This window comes from Grammomys surdaster, unplaced genomic scaffold, assembly GCF_004785775.1.
Source record: "Grammomys surdaster isolate TR1022 unplaced genomic scaffold, NIH_TR_1.0 142, whole genome shotgun sequence".
Classification (NCBI taxonomy): Eukaryota; Metazoa; Chordata; class Mammalia; order Rodentia; family Muridae; genus Grammomys; species Grammomys surdaster.
The window spans coordinates 7,236,353-7,259,771 of NW_021604600.1; the positions used below are offsets into that span (position 1 = coordinate 7,236,353).

At 51.0% G+C, this 23,419-nt stretch overlaps 2 protein-coding genes and 1 pseudogene across 2 annotated transcripts; all 3 read right to left on the minus strand.

Annotated features, from left to right (window-relative positions):
* Window positions 1-93: 93 nt before the first annotated feature.
* On the minus strand, window positions 94-518 carry LOC114618531 (annotated as a pseudogene).
* Window positions 519-8,815: 8,297 nt separating this feature from the next.
* Window positions 8,816-14,053, minus strand: Lat (linker for activation of T cells). Its single transcript, XM_028764241.1, has 12 exons — window positions 13,693-14,053; window positions 13,493-13,520; window positions 13,353-13,387; window positions 13,051-13,135; window positions 12,848-12,912; window positions 12,735-12,764; window positions 12,593-12,653; window positions 12,418-12,512; window positions 9,559-9,621; window positions 9,398-9,460; window positions 9,196-9,300; window positions 8,816-9,033 (listed from the first exon to the last, which is right to left on the minus strand). Exons 1-11 carry the CDS (start codon window positions 13,793-13,795, stop codon window positions 9,215-9,217), a joined length of 714 nt encoding a protein of 237 aa, XP_028620074.1. The 5' UTR covers window positions 13,796-14,053; the 3' UTR covers window positions 8,816-9,033; window positions 9,196-9,214.
* Window positions 14,054-14,589: 536 nt separating this feature from the next.
* Window positions 14,590-23,079, minus strand: Spns1 (sphingolipid transporter 1 (putative)). Its single transcript, XM_028764231.1, has 12 exons — window positions 21,983-23,079; window positions 21,820-21,885; window positions 20,113-20,249; window positions 18,933-19,084; window positions 18,782-18,848; window positions 17,398-17,543; window positions 16,997-17,152; window positions 16,526-16,715; window positions 16,131-16,196; window positions 15,756-15,854; window positions 15,327-15,498; window positions 14,590-14,931 (listed from the first exon to the last, which is right to left on the minus strand). Exons 1-12 carry the CDS (start codon window positions 22,221-22,223, stop codon window positions 14,837-14,839), a joined length of 1,587 nt encoding a protein of 528 aa, XP_028620064.1. The 5' UTR covers window positions 22,224-23,079; the 3' UTR covers window positions 14,590-14,836.
* Window positions 23,080-23,419: the final 340 nt, after the last annotated feature.

A 23,419-nucleotide genomic window follows, 5' to 3' on the forward strand; every position in this document is an offset into this window, starting at 1 on the left:
AATCTTCTTTTTTTCTTTTTTTTCTTTTTCTTTCTTTTTTTGTTCTTCAGTTTTTGTGGTTTTATTTAAACACAAAACATCCATGCAAGCCATCTATTTATTTTCTTCGCTGCATAGCCTGGCCTTGGGATTGGTGACTCTGATGGCCAGCTGTGCTGCTCTTTCTATGATGGCTTTTCAGTTCTTAGAAGACACATCGTGAGCAATCTCTGCACAGTAAGATTTATTGCACAGCAGCAGCACTTCCAGCTCCTTGACATTGTGGAACAGAAACCGCTAGACAGTGTGTGCTTGGTTTTTTGTTGCTCCCATAACCAATGTTGGGCATCAAGATCTGGCCCTTGAATTTTCTCCGAACCCTGTTGTCAGTGCCTCTGGGTTTCTGCCAGTTTCGCTTAATTTTCACATATCGGTCTGACTGGTGTCTGATGAACTTCTTGGTCCTTTTTCTGACGATCTTGGGCTTCACCAGAGGCCGGAGGGCAGCCATGAAGCCTCAAAAGAGATAGCAGCCACCTCGCAGGCAGCGCCGAGGAAGAAGGGACATGGGTGAATCCTAAGGACGTTGTGTTAAGTGAGAGAATCCAGTCACAAAACAGACCAGAGATGGAAAACACAATGCCAGGTGCTGGTGGTAGTGGGCAGGGGAAGTGGGACGCTGTTTAAAGGTACAGAGTTTTCATTTTACAAGATGAAAGAATTCTGGAGATCTGTATGTCCCTTGGCAACGTGAACGTATGAACTGAATTCACATGCGGCTGAGGTGGTAACTTACGTTCTGTGGGAGGTTTTTACTACAGGTTTGAATAACTGAGCACATCGCTTGTCTCCCGCTTTCACTCTGCTTCACACAGTGCCTCCAGTCTGGGCTCAGCTCGCTTGTTAGAGCTGGAAGGCTGGGAAGCCCAGGTGCCTGGCTTCTTCTTATTATTATTATTATTAATTTATTTTTAATTGATCGATAGGATTATTTTGCCTGAACTTCCATCTGTGCACATGTGTATCTGGTACCCTCAGAAGTCAGAAGAAGATGTCAGAAACCCCTGGAACTGGAGTCACAGATAGTTGTAAGCCACCATGTGCATGCTGGGAACTGAACGCAGGTTCTGATAAGAGCAGTGCTGCTGAACTACCAAGCAATGGCTCCAGCACAAATCTGCCAGTTTTTAAAAGCAGTTTGTTTGCATTGACGGTGATGTCTGATTGAACACAGGGTCTGGAATGTCAGGCAACTGCTATGCCACCCAGGCTATGCTGCAACTCTTCTCCAACACCATTGTCTGAGCACATACTCTGCACCAAGCTCTACGTGGACCCCTGGAGTCAACAATAGAGAGCAAGCAGTACACAGTCCAGAAAGGGACAGATTTCAAGGATCAACTGCATCACAGTTAGGGTCAGGGGTTGGAGGTCAGGCACAAAGCACTTTCTTAGCAGGTCAAGGCCCCCAAGACCATCACTGACACTGAAAAACTAAAAGATTACCATTATGAAGCCAATCCCCATGGTTGTAACACTGGGACAGGGAAGGGATTGCATGAGGGGAGAATTTCAGACCAGATCCATGTGACAGAAGGTGGCCAGAGCATCAGACAGAAAGAGCAGCAAGTGCAAAGGCCCGGAGGCAGAAAGATGTGTCTGAGCCGGCAGAACCTGGGAGGCAGCAAGAGTGATTTGGGGAACAAGTGGGAAGCAGTGTCAGCACCCCATGTGCATGAGCTGGGAATGCCTGGGTTAGCAACAGCAGCCACTAATCAATGTGATCACCCCTGCTTCCTCACTGGCTGCTCACTCTTCTCCCACGTGCTCACGTGTGGCCATCCCTCCAGTGCTTCTCTGACTTTAAACAACCCCAGCTGGTTTCTGCAGATTCAACCAGGAACTTGGAAGGACTTGGATAGTCTCCCAGGCTACTGCAACATTTGGTCACTCTATACCGATAGGCTAGTTCTCCGCCAGTGAAATGAGCCAGTACAAGAAAGATTAGATTAGATCAAGACAGATTTATCGGGAAACTGCTCTCGGACAAGTTCACTGGCCGCATGGATTAAAGCCAGTGGAGTTGCCGTGAGTGGCAACCAGGACCCTCTGCCTCTGTGTTGTTTCAGGACCTCCCCCACAGGAGGACAGAAAAGAGAGAAAAAGCTCGAGAGAGAAGACAGAAAGTTCAGAAGCCAAAGTGTCTAGATTACACAGGAAGAGCCTCTGGGGGAAGGGGCCCAGCCCCTGGGCTAGAAAGTTCAGGGTTAGGGGTCAACTGTGACCCAATTGTCTCTGTCTCCCAAGAACAGGGGTTAAAGACTGGTGCTACCACGCCCAGCAATAGTTTTTTGGTTTTTGGTTTTTGGTTTTTCGAGACAGGGTTTCTCTGTGTAGCCCTGGCTGTCCTGGAACTCACTCTGTAGACCAGGCTGGCCTTGAACTCAGAAATCTGCCTGCCTCTGCCTTCCAAGTGCTGGGATTAAAGGTGTGCACTACCACTGCCCGGCAGCAATAATTTTTTTTTACACTTTCTTATTTTTTTTAAAAAAGTTATAGCATGATCCTGTCTAAACAAACAAACAAAAACAACAAAAACAAAAATGAACAGGCTTACAGCCAGTCCAGACTTGGGCAAAGACCAGTTTAGCAGGGTTCTGTCAGGAGACACCCTGGTTGTGTGACTCAAGTTCTTTGTACCTCAGTTTCCACACTTTCAAAATAGAGTTAATAAGAGTACCTACCTCACAGGGTTGTAAAATGAAAGCAGTGGGACATGTCACAAAGTGTCACCAAGTGAGTTCCCCACATTAAGAATGGGGAGCCAGGGGGAGGGGCGGAATGGGTGCCCCACCTCTCTCTCTCTCATCCCAGGAGCTTCTCCTCTGACCCCTACCAGTCCCAGCTGACTAACCTCCCATGCCACACCCCACCACATGCTCTCTCCTACTGCCCTCAACTGTCCCAGGCTGGCCCTTAACATACAGAGACTGGTGAGGGAGGTGGGTTCCATGGACCCCATGCACAGAGAGAGAAACAAAGGTCTGCAGAGGAGGCTGGTGGCAAGACCTTCTGTCTGCCTTTGCACAAGGGTTAAAAGACACTGGGATCCTGCCCCTCCCCCTCCTAGCACCCCCAAAGCATTATCTCCAGGCAGCAGCAGCAGCTGAGCCTCCTGGTATCTCTCTGATCCCCCAGATTTCCGGTTCCCCGAAGACAACTCAGGATGTGGGGAAGGAGGGGCATGGAGAGGAGGAGACCAAGAAAGGGGGGGGGAGAGAAAGAGAGGGGAGGGAGACAGAGGGAGAAGGAGAGACAGAGACAAAGACAGAGGAGGAAGATGGAATGATAGATACCAAGAGGGCAGTGACAAACACAAGAGAGAAAATGCTTCCAAGATAGAGGCAGACAGACAGAAGGACAGAGAGAAACAGAGGCAAAATATACAAAAAAGAAGACACAACAGACAAGAGGTATAGTAAAAATAAAACAAAACACCCCTGCAAGGAGGATCTTGTGGTGGTTGACTTTAATATCAGCACTAGGGGCAGGGACAGGTAGATCTCTATGGGTTCAAGGCCACTCTGGTCTACATAGAGTGTGTCAAGCCAGTCAAGGATACATAGTGAGACCCTGTCTCAAAAAACGAACAACAACGAATCCAAGGTCATCCTCAAGTATATATTGAAGTCAAGGACTAGCCTGGGCTACATTAGACTGTTTCAAAAAAAAAAAAGTCAGAAAGGTGACACACTTTCAAAGGGAGACAGAGGCAGAGGCGGGGATGTTGAGAATGAGACAAAACCGAAAGCAGTCTGTGGGAGAGGGAGAGAGGAGGGCTTGGGGTGTGGGGTGTTGCAGGGACCCAGAAACAGAGAGAAAATTAGTAAGCTTGTGAGCCTGGTGGGAGAGGGTGAGAAATGCTCAGCACCCACAGGTATGCAAAGGGGAGGAAGGCCTGGTTAGAGGCTCTGTGAGAGGGAGGACTGCTAACTTCTTCCTCAAGGCCCAACAGACCCCCAGGATACTGATGTGCTAAGTCCCCACCCCACTAGGCTCACATGGCTGTGTCCTAAAGAAGTAACACCAGTGAGAAGTCCTGTGGGGGAGGTCCTGGAACAACACAGAGGCAGAGCAGCGTCCTGGGAGCCACTCCAAAGAACAAGCTAACAAGAGTGTGTGGTGGGCTAGAAGGAAGAGCCAAAACAAGGCTGGCCCTGAACTACTCCCAGAGGGAGAACCACAATCCTGACTAAGCTTGGCTGAGCTTGACCACCTGTCCTCTCTGAGCCTCAGTTTCCCCATTTGACAAACAGCATAGTGAAGCCATCTGAGGATGACCACCTGAACAGAATATACACAAAGCGTGGGGTGCTGCACACCGCACACGGCAGGTGCCTGAAGCCAGGGTCCCTGCTGCGCCAGCGGAAGCTCCCACGGCATCCTGTCTTTGTGAGTCAGGACACACATTTACAAACAGCAGACACCGAAGCCCATCTAGACCTGGATGCTGGAGAGCATGCCCCATAGCAGTAACTTCTTGGGTAGGCCTGACCTCTTCCCAGGATGGCTCTAGGCCTCATGGGACTTCTCAGAAACCTGCCTCCCTTACATCTCCATGCTGCCCGCTCCTGCTGCCTATCACCTCGTGATGAACCCAGAACCTGTGTACTGTTGAGCCATCCCAGGGAGAGTGTGTTCCCATGTAAAGGGAGAATTTGCTAACTATAGTTGCTTTTTTAACTTTGCCGTGTTTTCTTCTTTGTCAGCATCTAACAGTACACAGCCCTTCTTCCTCTACCTCACAGTAAACTGCTCTTCTGTTAATAATTCCGGAATTAGCTGCGTGACCTTAAGGAAATCATGTAACATCCTGGACCTGTGTCCTTGTTTATAGGATGGACTTCCTGTGCGTCGTGAGCGGTTCTGTAAGTGTATCACACATATCTTAGCAGGAGAGCACCTGGTTTTCCTCAGGTGCCTTCTCATTTCCAGTGCCTTAGCTTACAGAGTAAGCTATCCAACATGAGCAGGACTAGCTGGTCTATACCGGGGATTCTTATCCGCCAGTGATTGGCTCACAGCAGTCACGTGTCCCAATATAGCCCAATCAAAATAATTTTAGTGCTGTGATGGAGAGACTGAGATATACTTCATAGGATCCCGAAAAGATGTGGTCCCTAGAGCAGCCAGAACCATCACATTCTCACGCAGGGAAAAGCTGTGTAAGATAGATCAATAGAGAAGAGAGAGCTCAGGGACAAGGAGAGGTTGGGTGGGTACACTGCTTGCTGTAAACACGAGGCTCTGAGTTCAGATCTCAGCACATACATAAAACTCCATGCTTGGTAGAAAACTAGAAGGGAAGATGTACACACTGTCCCCAGGTTGTGCTCCACACACACCCAGAACCCTCATAGGCCCGAAGACAGTGCCCACCGTAGTTGCTGGTCTTCATCATATACCCACCCTCAGTTGACTGCCCTTCCTGTCCAGTCTCAAGTCCCCGCCTCCCCTACGGTGTAGTCTGAGACCAGATCTCCCACATAAACCCCTTATCCCAGGACCCTCCTCTCAGTTCCATCTCTGGGGGGAAAAAAAGGAAATCCAGAAAGCCATCCCCACTTATGGCTTTTAGAAGCAAAAAAAGCTATCTTCCCCAAAAGCAATTGTGGAAAACATTCTCATAAGCTTTTGAACAGTTCTCATCTACAGCGATTTTCCCCATTGACCAGCCCAGCCCAGGTGGCAGTCCACTCTTCTGTCCAGCCCAGTTCAAGACTGGAAGGAACAAAGCCACGCCTCGTACTGTCCCTAAAGGCTGGAGCAGCTCAGGCAATTCATCCAATTGTCACAAACCAACCAGTGACACTTTCCCATGGCTGCTTAAGCCACATGCTATGTGCCCACACATTCCTTCCTGGGCCTTGGTCTTGTTTTGCGTTTGATGATTTGGTTTGTTTGGTTGGATTTTCAGACAAGGTCATGTAGCCCTAGCTGACCTGGGACTTGCTACGTGGACCAGGCTGGCCTTGAACTTAGAGATCTGCCTGCCTCTGCCTCCCAAGTACTGGGGTTATAGACATAAACCACCATGCCTCGGCCTTTGGTCTTAATTATTACGAAACCACTCAGATCTGAAAACCCTTCAAGAATACTTATCAAACAATTGTGGAGCCCTCCCCCATTACAGTGTTTTGGGGGAGACTGTGCTGGGGACTGAACTCAGAATGTCCCACATGTGCAAGTTCTCTACCACTGAGTACTCTGGGCCCAAGCTGGACAGCCCCTGGAGGCTTTTGCTGAACTCCCATCTCATTTCGCTCCTCCACCCAAGGCAACACTATCCTGAACTTGGTATCTTGCACTCCCCCACCTTCCTTGCTACACAATGCACCCGTGTCTCCGAGCAACACATACAGAGAACATCCCTAATGCAAACACCCGAACCCGGAGAAACTCCAAAATATAAGTGGAAAATCCACTTCTGACTTCATGAAGTGGGTTTCAATCAAATACAGGACAATCAAATACAGGGACATTCAAAACAATGTACAAAGCTGGCCCCAGGCTTTGTGTATAATGTGCACATGCAACACAAAAATTCCAGGTTTACATGCAGGGCTAAACAATGAGGCCTTGTCTAAACAAACAAATCCGAGTGAGCATGGAGCTTCTGGCAAAGGCCCCACAACCCAGTCCACATCTTTAACTGCCCACACACGGCTCCCATTGCTGTCCCGATGCATGCATGTTCTGTCACCGATGACTTTCCTGCTGATGAGCTAGACCCATTCTGCTGCTGGCACCTACCAGTGACAGCATCCCACCCATTCACAAGAAATGGGTCCCTCTGTTGTTTCCTGCTGTGGCCACTGCCCTACACAGCTTGTGCCTGAGCGTCCACAGAGTTGGTAAAGGTCCCACACAGCAAGCACACTAAGCAAAGGGCCTGCCTGGCTTCAGCTTTACCACTTGTTGCTAGACTATTCAACAAGGCTTTTCTGCAAGTTTGCTCTAGCTAGTAAACTGCTGTTGGTTCCTCTGCCTATTCCTCCTGCCTCAACAACCCAAATAAAAGGATTTAAGCCCATCAACTTATGTCAAGACTTCCCAGACCCTCCCTCTTCAGTCAGTTGCAGCTGGCTATTTAAAGGGCTTCCCCATCTCCTGCTGTTGGCACTTTGCAAAATAAACAGAGCAAAGACCCTATCAAGAAGCATGGTAGTGACTCTGGAGGCCCAGATCTAATCATAGATCATTTCTGGCTGTGCATTTTCAAACAAGTTACCTCACTTCTCTGTTCCCTTACCTACAAAATGCAGACGCTAGCCCTAACTGTCAACAGAGAAGCCATCATGATTAAATGAGAACTTGGGATACAGTGGGTACCCTGGTGCTTAGATTACCTCTGCAGCCAGAAAGAACCACTAACTCTGGAGCCCATCAGAGCAGTGTTGGTCACACAACACACACTCCAACCCAAGACAGTTGCTGACGCGCCGCGATTTACTGACCCACGTGACTGAGAAGTTATAGGGGTTATCTTGCTCATAAGTAGTAGATTCAGGAGAGTATCCATGTCTAAGCCATCCTTCTCCTTCCCCACGGCTTCACTCATGGGCAGGCCATGGGGTCTCGAGAACTACAGCTTCCGACCCAGTTACAGCTGGGATCAAAAGAGGTCTCCTGCAAAAACCCCAGGCTCATCCCACTGCCCAATGAGCTGCAGTGAAATGTATCTGCAAAATCTGTAACTTGAACCATCGTGCAATGCAGGAAAGAACCAGCTGACACCCGAGGACTGAGGCTTGTGCTGGTGCCTCTAAATCCACACAGAACTGGGACAAGAGTGGGTCCTGAAGGAGACCAGGAGAAAACTCCCAGAACCCAGGTTAGGGAGCCAGGCCACATGGACAACCGCTCATCAGGCTGTTACCCACTTCCAGACCTGGCAAACCGACCCAGCAGTGAGGCCTGCAGCATCTCACCACAGCCACTGAAGCTTGATGGCTGCATCTGAACTGCAACTGCCTTAGCCAGTTTCGTAGGCAGTAAGATAGGTTTCCACTATGTGTATCAGGCTGGCTTTGAACTCCTGGGCTTCAGGTCAACCTCTGGAGCAGCTGAGATTAACCGGTATACACTACCATGTCTGACCACTTCAGTTATTTCACTGAGAATCACACAAAAGGTAAGATCCAAAAGACCTACTGAAGTCGTCAAGGCCAGCCCTTTGTTTTGCAAGTGTAGGGAACAGGAATTATCAGGGTGGACACACACTCCCCACCCAGAGGTGCCCCATACCCTGCTCTGCCACTGTCACTATAAACAGCTGCACTTCCGTGAATTACCTACGGGAGATACATCCTGATCCCCAAAAGGATCAGCTTGGGTCACAGGCCTCACTCAGATCACGGCTGTGTCCAAGTCATTGTCTGCTGTCACTTATAGTACTTAACCAAGACTGTTGAGAGGTTGGTAGGACCCCTGTAGAGGAGGGAGACCCAAAGACAGAAAGACAAGAGCCATCTGGATGCTCTGGCTGCAGACTTGTATGAACACACACACACACACACACACATCTAGACCCAAAGGTCATGTATGCACACATTCAACAAACATCCCACAAAGAAAAAGTAGTCCTTAACCCACTGTTAGCATCAGCCAGCTTTCCAGGACCCCAAACCCACAGGGCTGCTGACAGCTATGCATTAGAGTACACACCTGTAATCCCAGCACTTGGGAGACAGAGGCAGGATGATCACACACAGGTTCAAGGCCAAGCTGATCAACATAGCAAGACCCTGTTCCAGTTAAACAAAAACAAAAGGAAGACTTTGGGCTACATGGCCTTTATTCTGTGACACAGTCTGGCTGGAACTAGATTCATTCTCAGGCTTCCTCAGAAGGTGCAGAATACTCGGGACACAGACTGGACCCCAAAGTGACAATAAGTTAGGGGAGATTCTTAGGCTGTAGGCAAGGCAGAGGTCAAATGGAACCCCCTTAGCGACACCCCAGCAAGTTCAGTTCCAGGACAGACAGCTGCAACTGAAACACAGCAGGGCAGGGGAGACAGGGAGGACAGTCATGGACTCATGAAACCACTCGGGTATCCAGAACCACAAAGTATGTGCCTAACCATTGGGGACGGCCAGGAGGGGAGTCCTGGAGAGAAGGCCCAAGGCAGGGGTGGGGACAGAGGCCACTCACCAGGCTTTCAGTTAAATTCCTACAGGTTCTCATAGTCAGGAGCCTCCTCTCCATCTACCCCGTCCTCTTCTCCTTCATCTTCCACTTCCTGGGAGTTCACAGAGGCTGAGAAGGAAAGGCAGGGACAGACTGGCGTTCAGCCTGCAGGCTCTCTGCTCAAGGCTGCTCGACAGCTTTGGCCCCCTTACACCTTGGTACTCACCCAGCTCATCCCTGGTCACTGGCTGTGTCTCCTGGGACACATTCACATACTCCCGGCTCCCATCTGTGGGGACAGATCAGCAGGGACAGCCGTGTGCAGGGCAGGCCATGCAGAGGGTGGGGAGAGGCTATGGGCCATGCATGGAGTGCAGAGTCACCTACCCAGTGATGCCTCGGCGCTCTCCTCACTCTCAGGGACATTCACGTAATCTTCACATGACTCCACTGTAGGACAGACATTGCAGTATAGTTACTAGAAGACACTTAGCCAGGAACTGTTCACCAGAGACCCCCCCCAACTCAGACATCCAGGTCTCCAAACATAACCTTCCCCCGAGGTAGTCTCACAATATAGAGAGGATATTTAAGAAAAATAAGGGGAGAAGTTTGGGCAAGGGCAAGGGCCATGGAGGTGGTGCCTCTAGGGAAATGGAACAGAGACAGTATAGGACTCAGGCAGTGAGTGGGGAGCAGGGCTCAAAGGAGCTCAGAGCATAGCGTTGAGAGCTTGGTGAAGAGGTGACATACTTGGTCCAGTTGGCATCCCCTCTTCTCAGACCTGTCTGGATTCTCAATACTACTAATCACTGCCCTCACGGCACCTTCTCAGGCCCACGAAGGTCACTCACAATGTTACACAGCTTTTTGCTTTTTGGTTTCATGGTTGTCTGGTTTCTGTATGAGCACGTGGACAGGCTGAGCTTTGGAGTCAAATAAACTGACTCAAATCTCAGCCCCAGCACTAAGCAACTATCTAACCTAAGTTACCTAAATACTTTCTGCCTCAGTTTCCTCGTCTGCAGAATGAAGTTCACAACAGGACCTGCCTGCAAGGACTACGGCGAGGAATAAACAGCAAATTGTAAAACAGAACCTTCTATACACTATGGGCCACCATGTACCTATTAACAAACCTTGAGCCAGGCCGTGGTCTTAAAGGACAGACTGGGCATCCCAACAACAAGACTACATCAATTTAAATGAATAAATAAATTCTAGCATAGTACAGAAAGAGATGTGAGGGGCAGGAGGGGAAGGGGGTACAGTCAGCAGAGCACCCATGAACTCTGAGGTCTAATGAGTTGTACACACTACAAGGGCATAAAGTAGGTCCTCTGTTAACAGTAGTTCTCTTACCATCTCTGTGTGTTATGCAGATGGACACACTCAGGAGCACATGGAGGCTTGATCCACTGCACCACAGATCTTTGAGACAGAGTCTCTCACTGAACTTAAAACCAATCGTTTTGCCCCTAGCAATGCTCCTTTTACCATTACAAGTTTGCTGAATTGGCTCACTGAATCCCTAGCATAAGCCAGCAGACATAACCAGGACGTGAGGAGTGAGAGAGCAGATGGAAGGATGGAAGGGTCACTCAGACAGTCTGGGGTTCAGGAGAGAAATCATAAATTAGAAATCTGGATTACAAACGGAGCAAGAGAGCTGGGTGGTGCTGGGCGGTGGTGGCGTACGCCTTTAATCCCGGCACTTGGAGGCAGAAGCAGGTAGATCTGAGTTCAAGGACAGCCTGGTCTACAGAGCTAGTTCCTGAACAGCCAAGGATACACAGAGAAACCCTATATGGGGGGTGGTGTAGGGGAGGGACTGAAAAAAAAAAGCTAAATAAACAAACCACCACCACCAAAAACCAAATGGAATAAGAGGGAACACACCCATAATTCCAGAACTCAGAAGCCAGAAGCAATTGAAATTTATGAGTTAAAGGCCAAACTAGTCTACAAACTAGGGCAGTCAGGGCTACACAGTGAGATTCTGTCTCAAACAAAACAAACAGAGCCAGAGTATAGAGCTAATAGTCTAGGGTAAGGTAGGGTAATGTTGGGTGTTCCTGAATTAAAACTCCAAAATTTACCATATTCCAAAATCCAAAACCTTTTAAGTACTGGTGCGATAGCACAAATGAAAAATTCCATGAGACTTGATTTCATGCAAAAGATTAATTAAAATTTGCATAAAACTACCTTCAAGGCTGAACATGGTAGCTCACACCTTTAATTTGAATTTGAGTCTACCTGGTCTAGATATCAAGTTCCAGGACAGCCAGGGCTACATAACAAGGCCCATGTCAATAAAACCTAGACAAAACAAAACCTACCTTCAGACTGTGTATGTTATATATATGATGTATATAGAACATGCATGAATTAATTCATGTTTAATCTTGAGTCTCATCCCCAAGAGAATTTATTATATATTTATAAATATTCCCAAATCTGTATCGAAGTGTTTCAGGTAAGGAATACTCATGCTATACAGAGATAAGAAGGTAGAAGATCTGAAGATCACCAGACCTTGAGGAAAGTTCAAGGAAGAGAAAGACCAAAGCAGAGAAAAGCAGCCCAAGAGAAACAAATACCATGTGGTAAGCAGAAGAAATCTTAAGTGAGAGAGTGTGTATGAGAGAGAGTCAGAGATGCAGAGAGACAGACAGAGACAGAGAGACAGACAGGAGACAGAGACACAGAGAGATAGAGCCAGAGAGAGATAGAGACACAGAGAGAAACAATCTGTAATCAAAGTTCTTATCGATACATACACTAGCCGATATTGCTTCTAAGAAACAAGAACAGGGTACTATACAAAAAGAATTCAGAAGCCAAAAAGGGGAAGAGGGGACTTTCAGATAAAAGAAATAAATTCTTTTGTTTTCTTTTGTTGATCGTAGTACTGGTTTGGTTTTTGAAGAGAGGGTATCACTTGTAGCCCAGGCTAGCCTCCAACACAACCCTCCTGTCACAGCCTCCTGATGCTGGGATTATAGGCATCCAACCAAGAAATGAAATTTCAATGGAAGGGTTCAAGAAGAGTCAGAAAATTTCTTAGACAACAGAGAAGAAAGAGCAAAGGTGAAAGGAAAATAAGACAGTCAGAAGTGAAGAGCAGGAAGCCCAACATCTGAAGGAGGAAATGGAAGGGCGGCAATCATTACAGAGATGAGAGGGAAGAGAGGAGTACTGGCAGCACATGGCGGAAGGAGGTAGACAGAAAGCCTGACTCACTAGAGAAGGCGCTGTCTCCAAGGTCAGGGTTGCTGGGCACAGGAGCAGAGGAGACAACAGGGACAGTGGCAGGACTACTGTCAGGCAGCACCACTCTGGAAGGAAGGAATGAGGAGTTGATAAAGGGCACCCAACTTCCACAGCCACCTCCCATCCCCACCCCACCCCCACTCACAGGTAGCCCTCGGGATAGTCCTCCTCGTCTTCATCTTCATCCACATTCTTACAGGCTGGCTCTATGACAAAGGGGAGTCAACATGACCTCAACAGGTCCAGGCCCCCCCCACCCCACCCAGTACCCCAGACCCCAGACCCACCCTGGTTCTCGTAGCTCGCGACACTGTTGGCTTCAAAGAAAGAGGGAGAGGAAGACAGAATCAGCTCAGGTTGCACATCCTCCCCAAAGCCCTCCTGCGCTCCACACCCTTACCATCGTCAGAATTCTGCCGGGAAGATGGCATCCGATGGGAGCTCCCAAGGGGCTGTGGGGATCTCCTGGAAGCCAAAGGTCAGGGGTTATGTCTGGGTAAGACTCTGAGAGCAAGAGGGGTTACAACGAGGAAAAGGTGTCTCCCCATCCTAGAAGGTGGGGAGACACAGTAGATCCGAGGGAGGGAGTTACGCGATACTCACGGAATGGGGAGCAGGTCAGGCTGCCTCAGGGGTGGGGAGGAAGTAAGAGGGTAGGAAGTAGCAGGTGTTCGGGGGACGGTTATTTCTGAGGACACAGAACGAAGCTTGAGGGGATGACTCCAGACATCCATCCCCCCATCCTTATCGAGGCCTCTAAAGACAAATATACCCCTAAAAGCCATGCCCTAGACAGGCATGAGGGCTCCTACTTCCCCTATCCCATAACCCTTCAGACAGCTAAAGGTGAACAGGACAGAGGCACGCTCTCAAGAACCCTCGAAGGCCAGGGACACTGAACTCACGGGGTGGTTTGATGAGGATGCTCCTTGGGTACAAACTGGCAAGAAAGAGACAGCTTGGGTATAGGGCCAAGAGGGCCCCAGCCCCAAGCCCTTGATTGGAACAAAGGGAAGACACACGGGGACATGGGCTTGCCACTCACCTCTCTGTGGAAGCACTGTCATAGGAGGCTGGAGGAAAGAGAGTAAATGAGGCCGGATCGGGGTGCACTGGGGACTAAGACACTCAGGCCCCGACCCCCAAGCAGGACTGAGATAGGGACAGTTAGAGAGTGCAGGGCCTGGGATGGTATGAGCATCCAGCGGAGTGCCCAGCATCCAGTTCCCAAAGCTCCCCACTTACTCGGAAACTCACGGCAGCGCACGCACAGGGCAGCCAGGAGAGTGACCAAGAAGGGCAGCAGCAGGAGGCCCAGCCCTACCGGGCTCAGGGCGTCTGCTTCCATCTGCAGAGCACCTGCCCCAGGCCCTGCTGCACTGCAGCCCCTCTAGGCCGAGTGGCAGCAGGGGTGTGGGACCAAGTGGGCCCCAGCCTGGGATCCGGCAGCAGGCAACTGCGTCCTTTTAGGGCTCGATGGCCCCACTCTTGCTGGACTGAGTTGAGATCAGTGTTGGCTCTGGAAAGGTGCTAGTCCCAGAGCCAGAGCCGGGGCCTGTGCCCCAGCTACCAGCTGTGCGATCCCTGTACCTGCCCCTTTCTCGCTCCCCGCCTGCCTCTCCTCACCACCCGCGTGCGACAGGAAGCTGTGGTGAGGGCAGGAAATCATCAGGCTCCTCTCTGGCGGAGCCTGCCCCTGCCCACTCACCCCCACCTAGCTGTAGGAAGGGGGAGGAGGCAGAAGGACTGTGTGAAGGAAGAGTCTGAGGCTGCAGGATGAGGCAACCCTTCCACTAGGAAAGGAGACACGTGCCAACCAGGCCAGCTGTAGCCTCCCCATCCCCGGGAGGGAGAACCACAAGGAGGCTCTGCCAGGGCCTGTGTGGCCCGAGGGCACCACTGCCCCCCAGGTCCCAGGCTTACTTACTGGGAGAGCGACTTCCAGGGTACCACGGTGTGAGGTGAGTCACGGTCACACCGAGCCAGCTCACTCAGAAAAGGGCAGCCCTCCTTCGAGATTACCAAGCCCAGAAGACAGGGACTTACCCACAGGGTGACCTGACAGCCCCCGGTAAGTCCGGAGGCTACAGGCATTCCCTGAGTCCAGTGGCACCCACAGAGAGACACGCAGTCAGTCAGGAGTCTGATTACAAATTTTATTCCATTACAAATAGCACCAAACCCCTTGGGCTGCCCTAGTAGAGAGGACAACCCCCATTTCTGGACCCCCATCTCTTCCCTGGGCTGCCCACGTAGTGTCTGGGAGCTGGGATAAATCCCAGGGCTTCCTTCTTGGACCTGGGCCTGGTGAGGGCTTCTGCCTGGGAACCGTCTAGGGTGGGTCCAGGACCAGCTGTGATGCATCTGTGGCTGTATAAGCAACAGCTCCTCAGATGAGCACACTGGACACAGGGACTCGGGTAGAGCGGCCTCGCTGAGGTACCACAATCTGGTCATCTGAGGGCCCGGTCTCATGCAACAGACCTGCGAGAAAGGGGTCAGGGCTAGGCCAGTAAGATAAGAGCCAGCGAGGGGACAGAGGACAAACAGACAGAGGGGCACAGACAAAGCAGCAGCATCGAGAATCCTCAGAAAGTCCAATCCACTTTCAGATAGACCCAAAGCTGAGCTGGGTAGCTAGGACTCCTGCCCCTGGCAGGTGGCTGGCTGGTGACATGGATAGATGGCATAGTCTGAGTAGAGGAAGAACTGTGGAATGCATACATGTAGGCCAACAGACAGACAGACAGACAGGAAGTACTGTGATAGTCTGAGTGGAGGAAGAACTGTGGAATGCATACATGTAGGCCAACAGACAGACAGACAGGCAGGCAGGGAGTACTGTGAAGGTGGACCAACCAACAGTGGCCCTCACTGACCCTGCACATGGAGTTGAGCCCGCCGGCGGTCATCCTCAATGAACATGGCAGTGCCCAGGAAGGCCGCGCCACCCAGTGCCCCAACGAAAGCACAGAGCATGAGCGAGAACTGCAGAGCCCGGAACTCGGACAGGAAGGAAGGGGGCCAGCTCCGTCGGAGGCGGTCAGAGATCTGCAGGGAGAGGAGAGTCAGAGACCCGGGGTGCGGAGCATTGGGAAGAGGGATGTTTGGGCCGTAGGGTGAGACCACAGCCTAATGGGCAAAACCTTCCTACAGCTTCCTTCCCATCCACCAGAGGACTTAAGGGGGATGTGCCATAGCCATCTATTGTCGAAACTGGGTCAGACTATCCCATCCACCCAGGCTCATCCACCCAGCCACCAACCAGGTCCCCAAACCATCCCATCCCAGCCAAGGACAGCACTTACTAGACCAATGAGGTAAGGACTCCCTGCATCACCTAGTAAGTGGGACAGTACTATCTGGAAGGCCTCAGCCGTGGACCGTCGAGTTGGGATCACCACATACTGGGGGATGGGGGTGGGGGTGGGGAAGAACTCAGTAAGTTCCCAGAGAAACCAAGGCCAAAGCCCACTGTAGCTCCACGACAAATATTCTTTCAGGTTAAGGGCGGGCAGACATGAGGTGGGCCAAGCCCAGAGGTCCCTCTGTGGCTGGACTCATGTACACGTCAGGCTGATGTTTGAAGGGGAAAGGCCAGACTCCAGATTAAACGCTGCCTCCTGACCCCATCCCTGCTCCCATCAGCCTCTGGACTAACCTGTGTCTGCCCAGGTACTCACCAACAGGATGTCAGCCACGATGGCCCAGTTCATGGACAACAGGGTCTCCCCAATAAAGATAAAAATCTACACGGTAGAAGTGGAAGAGAGTCATCTGACCAGGCTTACCCACTAACTCAGTCCCTATCATACCCATAAGGTAGGTGCTAGCCTCAGCACCACTCAGCACCGACCCAAGAAAACAGCAAGGTCATGTTCATTGGCCAGTGTCACCCAGCTGGGAAGGCCCAGAGGTAAGATCTGAAAGGAGGGGTTCCACCTCTGGTCCGCCTGACCCTGCACGTGTCGTTGGCTGATGGTGGTCATCCCTGATGGACATGGTGGTGCCCAGAAAGGTTGAGCCACCCTTTTGCCCCCATGCAAAGATACCCACCAGACCCCAGTACCCCACTCACATAGGTGGCCACGATGCTACCTCGGGCACAGGCCAGGGCTAAGAAGAGGAAAGGCGCGGAACCCAGGAGGCCAGCTGCACAGACCAGTGGGTCAGCACGAGGGTTGAAGCGGCGAAGGCGGCGGCTGATCTCCACACCCAGGCCCACACCCAGGACTCCAGTCAGGCAAGTGATGAGTCCAAAGATGAGACTAGGGGTGGGGTAGGGGCATGAGAGCTATTCCTTCTGCAAGGCCCTCTGACCCACCCAGAAAGGACAGCCCATCCCAACTGCCCTCATACCTAAATCCATGCAGCACAGAACTCCAGGGCCTGTGTGTTTGTTACCTCATCACATGGTTCTTAGACCAGAAACTGAGACTCCAAGAGTGGAGGTAGCTGGTAGAGTCAGAATTTACACTCTCCAGGCCTGAGTGTGAATTCCCTTCATGTGCCCCTACATGCAGTCACCCACCCAGCCCCTCACAAGTACCTGTCAGAGGACGAGCATGAGTCTCCAGGGAGACAGGGTGGAGTCTCTCCCAGAACAACACGGGAGCGCAGCAGGAACGCTGGGGCCCAGAGAGCCAGGGAGCCCGTGACAAAGGCCACAGCGGTGAAACCAAGGGAAGACAGGACGAAACTGGGACTGCAGATGTTGGGAGGAAGTCAGACCCCACAGCCGCGTCCTCCTCTACCTCCCTAGCTTAGTCTACTGCCAGATGTTGGATGTGCTCTGTGCCTGTACTTCAGACACATGCCACAGACAAACAGGCAACGGTGTCTGCATCTCTGGCCCTAAATACATGGCCCCCTGGCAGGACAGAACACTTGGCCTGATTAAGGCTCTGGCCCCTGCTGAGCCTCAGATGTGGAAGACAGGGGTAAACTTACTTTCGTGCCAGTGCCTTCAGATCTGCCCACCAAGAGGTGGGGCTCAGGGGCGGTGAACCCAAGTGTCGCTCTACGGCTCCTCTTGGGGGCTCTTGTACCACCAGGAACAGCAGCAGGACGGCCAGCACCCCTAGGCCTGGCGTCACCTGGGAAAAGTGCAAGCTTTGGGAGATGGGCAGGGGTACACCGAATCTGTGGTGCTTTGGGGATCGAGGGGTATGGACAACTTAACTCCCCAGGGCTTAAGCATCCATTAAGGTCAGAGACACTGGGGCTGAGGGCTCCAGAAGGTTTGCTACTGAGGACATCCTAATTTTATAAGCCTAACACTGCTTCTTCTTTGGTGACAGCACCTTGATTGTTTCAGGGACCCCCACCCAAGTTCTCTCACTTCACATGGTTCAAATTGGATCTAAGACCTAACCAAAAGGAGCATTAATCTCCAGCCCCCAGTAACTGATTATGTAATAGAGCATGTGACCCACGGTCATCCAATCAGACATCATCTCATGACTAGAGTTCAGGCATCTGAGGGGCCCAAGCTGCTCAGTTGAAAAGTGATCTCACCTGGCAGTGGTGGCGCACTGCCTTTAATCCCAGCACTTGGGAGGCAGAGGGAGGCCGATTTCTGAGTTCAAGGCCAGCCTCTACAGAGTGAGTTCCAGGACAGCCAGGGCTACACAGAGAAACCCTGTCTAGAAAAACCAAAAAAAAAAAAAAAAGGAAAGAAAGGTGATCTCTCTTGGGACTCCTAGATACATGAGGATAAAGTCAACATGGGGGAAGGGAAAGTTGGGATAAAAATGTCAGTCATTTTTATCCCATGGGAGTCCTGGGTCAGCTTCACTCACTCAGAGCTTTACAGCAGGCTGCTGTCACCTGCAAGCAAAACTGGCTTCCTGTTGAGGACCAGGCTTGCTACAGGCTCAGCAGAGAGAGAGCACTGCCACAGAAAATTAAAATAAAATAAAATAAAATAAAATAAAATAAAATAAAATAAAATAGGAGTGTACAAGACCAGCGAGCTGACTTAGTGAGTAAAGGGCCAACCCAGATGATCCAAGTTCAATCTCTAGGACCCTTGAGTCAAGAAAATCAACTTCCCAAAGTTGACCACACACATAATTTTTTTTTTGTTTTTGTTTTGTTTTTCAAGACAGGGTTTCTCTGTGTAGCCCTGGCTGTCCTGGAACTCACTCTGTATACCAGGCTGGCCTTGAACTCAGAAATCCACCTGCCTCTGCCTCCCAAGTGCTGGGATTAAAGGCGTGTGCCACCACTGCCTGGCCAATTTTTTTTTTAAAGAGAGTTAAAAAACAGAGTATCTGAAAGTCAGAGGGAGATCCTTAAGAATGCCCCTCATGCTATATATAACCAGACTCACCCGTAGAGCCCAGTGCCAGTCTCCAGCCACATCCTTCACTTTGGAGCCAGCAATGTAACCAAGACCACTGTGGGGAGGGAGGCAAGGGGAACATGAGGTCAGTCAAACACCCCACCAAACCCTTGCCCGCATCAGGCCCACGGCTACTCACCTGCCCACGGGAATGGCAAAGTAGAAGATACTGAGCATCCGACTCCGCTGGTCTGCCACGAAGAGGTCGGCGATCAGGGTGGGCGCAATGGTGGAGTAACTGGCCTCCCCGACCCCCACCAGGCCCCGGGTCAGGAGGAGCAGCCAGAAATGCTGGGAAAGGAGACATGGGGGAGGTGGCACCCCACCCTGGAGCCAGCCTCCCAGGAGACCTCTCCAGCTAGTGCTGGAGAGACAGCAGAGGCAGTGAGGGAGGCCTGGGTTTGGAGTCACACAGACCTGGCTGGAATCCTGGCTCCATTTACTAGCTGTGACTTTGAGAAAATAGCTTAACCTCTCTGAGCCTCACTTTCCTCATCTGTAAAAGGGGAACAACAACCATTTGTTCACAATACTGTGAGGACTTTGCACTCAATCAGGTGCAAAATAAACCTACTTTCCCTCCCACCAAAGACACCCCAATGATGAGGCTGAACTTAGCTGGGGATCATCTGCTTACCAAAGATACCTGGAGCTAAGGGCAGGCTACGTGATCACCCGAGGGCACTAGGGCCTGGGGCTCAGGGCAGCACATAGGGGAAGGTTTCAAAGTCACAAAAAACAAACAAACAAACAAACAAACAAAAGCATTAGCTAGGGAAACTGCAACATGTGGCATCATGTGTTTTCAGAGTTTTTTGGGAGGGAGAAGTGGGTCATTGTGTCAGAGGCTCCCCTGGGATCTAGCAAGAATGGGGCCAGAAGGAGAGTCACATGAAGCAACCAGGAGAACATCTGTCCACAGAGCCAACAGAGTGACAGGGGCAGCACTTGGGGGTGGGTGAACTGAGGAAGTGCAGGCCGAGTGACAGCTGACCCTGGCTGCTCTCTCACCCACACTAGCACCAGGCTCAGGAGGAAGCCCAACACCAGGAAGGGAGAGGACAATGGTTGTCTGCACAGAGAGCAGAGGTGAAGGAAAACCACAGTGTTCGGGTGTGCAGTGAGAGGGTTAGGGGACAAGCCATGTGGTGAGTGGAAGATTCTCGAAGAAAAGTGAACAAGGTGGAGTGGGCAGGGTAACTCAGGCAATGGAAGATGGCGCAGAGCAAGTAGATCCCCCCATTCTCAATCCAAAATGACTCCAGAGAACAACAGCAAATACTACTGATGGGAAGTGGGGAGGGATTTCAGGGCCTCACCTCTCTGGGGATGAAGGATGACCCCAGTGTCACCAGGGACCAGAAGGCAATGCCCCCGCACATGAGGTACTTTCGATTGTACCTGTCACCCAGGTAGCCAAACACTGGTGCCAACACCATGTAACTGGAGATGAACACTGGGGGGAAGCAGAGAGTCACAGCCCAGTCCAGGTCCCTCAGCAAACCCCAACACACACACATACACTCCTCCAGCTAGAGGGCAGGGTATAAGACTGCCTAAGCAGAGATTCGCCGCTCTCCTGCTCACTGACATCACCTCATCCCCAGCCCAGCCCTGTAACCCATCAGGGCCAGAGGACAATCCAGGCCCACAGCTACAACTTTACAAAACCTCCTATATAGAATGGATCATCCAGCTGAGGTCCCTCCCTTCTACCCAGCCTGAAACAAAATCCAGCTCCCACACCCCCACGGTGTGAGCGTCACAAAAACTCAACTGCTTCAAATTCCAACTCAGATAGAATCAGATTATCATTTTTTTCTCTCTTTTTTTTTTTTTTTCCGAGACAGGGTTTCTCTGTGTAGTTTGTGTAGTTCTGGCTGTCCTGGAACTCACTCTGTAGACCAGGCTGGCCTCGAACTCAGAAATCTGCCTGCCTCTGCCTCCCAAGTGCTGGGATTAAAGGCGTGCGCCACCACCGCCCGGCTTTTTCTTTTCTTTTCTTTCTGGGTGGGGAGAAGAAAAGGCCTCACTATGTACATAAGCTGCCCTAAGCTCACAGTGATCCTCCAGCCTTTGCCTCCCTAGTGCTGGGATTAAAGGAGTGTGTCACCACAGCTAGCGCTACGATTCTTTGACATAAGCCTTATCCATCGTAAAATTATCCCATTTTAATTAACCCCTTCCAGGCACAGCAGGGAGTCAGCTCCTGGGTAACCCAGGACTGTGTCTCCTTTAATCCACAATCTAGGATAAAACACGTGCTCAATGCACATGTGTTGAATAAGAAGGATAAATGAACCCTTCTAGAAAGATGATGTTTCCTCTCTAACTCAACACTATCTTGACCTATGACCTCGTTCTCTTTTCTCCTTCAATGCCTCCAGTTCCTCATGGGCCTGGAGTAGGGAAAACAAATACTTCAATAGCTGGTTTCAAATTCTCATTCACCTATCTGCTCATGTGACCCTGGGCAAATAACTTCTGATAAAAATACAGGCAGCTCCGCCTACTCCCCGTACAAACAGGAAAGGCAACGCTACTTCTTGGCTGATGGAAGCAGAGGCAAGAAGGCCTCGCCAACGTCCTTGTAGGGCTCCGACCACTTCTAGGGTACACTACTAGGGCTTAGCATATAATAGGCTCTCAGAAAGAAATGGGGACGCCCTCCCCGCATGGCAGCAGCAAGCACTCCTGCCGTTTTTTACTGGTGCCCACTAAGTGCTGCACAAGACATGTCTTAGTCCCCACACCCGTCTAAAGAAGTAGCCCATTTTATTACTAGCTTCATTCTACAGACGCAAAAGATGAGGCTTAAAGAGGGTGTGCGTGTTGCCTACCGCCTCATAGTAATTAGCTGGCTCCCTCTGTGTGAGGTTCCAGCTCAAATGGACAACCCAAGAGCAGCCACAACCATCACCTCCAAGAGCCCTGGCCAATAAGGCCTCAGTAGGCAAACCTGCATGTATGTAGGTCTAGTTGAGGCATCGAAGAAGGGGGGCTGTGTGAGCAGAAGCCTCACTCACCAGTCTGGATGAGGCCAGTACTACCGTCTCCGATGTTAAAGAACTGCTCGATGTCTGTAAGAACCCCTGGAAAGAAAAAACACAAGATGAGCGTGGAGAGGCAACCCCATCCTGGGGAACTCCTCCCTTGCCTATGTCCCTTCTTCGGAGCATCAGTGCCTACCAGCCACGGTGAAGCGGTCCATGTAGTTCAGGAGGTTGATGTAGCACAGCACCACCACTATGAGGGTCGAATGGCCCCGAGATAAACCAGTGATGCGCTGCAGCCCCTCACAGTCTGGGACCTCGAGCTCCCCGGACTTGGGATTCCCCATGGGCCCTGGCAACCCCGGATGGCCAGGCGCTGGCCCGTCATCTGGGTCGTCTGCTTGGCTGAGGAACGGCGCTGTGTCGGACCCGGCCATGGTCCCTGGGGAATCGCAATCGCCCACGCTTCGGTCTCACCTCCGACAGGAGGAGGCTGGAGAAAGGATTGCGAGACTTGCCCACCGTCGCCTAGGAGCGTGCTCCGATGCACAGTGCACCACTGCGAAAAGCCCTGGGCTTCGTCATTCCCTCTGGTTCCGACAGAGGAGAGGACACGTGAGGTGCAGGTGACTCTGGGACAGAAGCAGGAAGACCAAGACCCAGTCCCTCTTCTCACGTTGACACACTCCTCACCCCGGGAAGGAGCACGCCACACTCCCTGTTGTTCAGTCCAAGCGCAGCAACACAACTGCCGCCATGTTGCCAAAGGGCAGGTCATGTGACACTGGAGCTTTACTGGAGAAAGTCACCCGGTGCAAGCATTGAACACGTGACCTGCCACCGACTACGGAAGCCTCCAGGATTTCTTGGGTTCCTGCGCTATGGTAACCCGACGCTCGTTCCTACTTCCACCAGCAGCCTCCAGGGGGCCTCGCAAGTTTGCGAAGACAAGCGCCCTAGATGGAATGCCCATTTATCCGATTTCACGTCATCACACGAGATAGAGGATTACTTGGAAATAATACATCTTTACAGATGCCAGTGAGTAGTTTCCTCTTTCTTCTTCAGTGACTGGCTGATGGGTTCATTGCTCAGTAATTGTGAATTGTAGCGAGCTGCTGCTTCCTTTTGTTTAACAACCATGAGCTTTCACTATGGACATTAGATTCCTTTAGAGCGTAATAGCGCATGCCTTTAGTCCCAAAACTCAGAAGGCAGAGAGAAGAGGATCTTTGCAACTTCAAGGACAGCCTGGTTTACATGGCGAATTCCAGGTCAGCCAGGGCTACATACAGAATGAGACCCTGCCTTAAAGAAAAGATGCCTATAGATAAGGAGGAAGAGGATGCTCTATGGCCGCAACGAGTTTTCCTCCAACCAACCAAGACTGGTGTCCACGCGCCCTCTAGTGTCTGTCCTATAGAACAGCAGGGGCTCAGAACCAACGAACTGCAATGGGAAGAACCAAGATTAAGTAGCCTGCACTGAAAACCAGGCTGGCGATGGCATATGCCTCTAATCCCAGCACTAAGGAGGCAGAGGCCGCTGGTCTCTGAGGTCAAGGCCAGCCTGGTCTACAAAGCGAGTTCCCTGACGACCAAGGTTACACAAAGGAACCCTACCTTATATTTTT

What these genes read in the sequence shown, in the direction of transcription:
- Lat (XM_028764241.1), bottom strand. Translation starts at nt 13,795, where the DNA reads ATGGAAGCAGACGCCCTGAGCCCGGTAGGGCTGGGCCTCCTGCTGCTG. An exon ending in CATCCTCATCAAACCACCCC is followed by an intron (nt 13,136 to 13,352) that starts GTGAGTTCAGTG and finishes CTGTGTCCTCAG; the next exon opens with AAATAACCGTCCCCCGAACA. An exon ending in CCTGACCTGCTCCCCATTCC is followed by an intron (nt 12,913 to 13,050) that starts GTGAGTATCGCG and finishes TTTGGCTTCCAG; the next exon opens with GAGATCCCCACAGCCCCTTG.
- Spns1 (XM_028764231.1), bottom strand. Translation starts at nt 22,223, where the DNA reads ATGGCCGGGTCCGACACAGCGCCGTTCCTCAGCCAAGCAGACGACCCA. An exon ending in TACTGGCCTCATCCAGACTG is followed by an intron (nt 20,250 to 21,819) that starts GTGAGTGAGGCT and finishes GCTTCCCCCCAG; the next exon opens with TGTTCATCTCCAGTTACATG. An exon ending in TCGTGGCTGACATCCTGTTG is followed by an intron (nt 15,855 to 16,130) that starts GTGAGTACCTGG and finishes CCCATCCCCCAG; the next exon opens with TATGTGGTGATCCCAACTCG.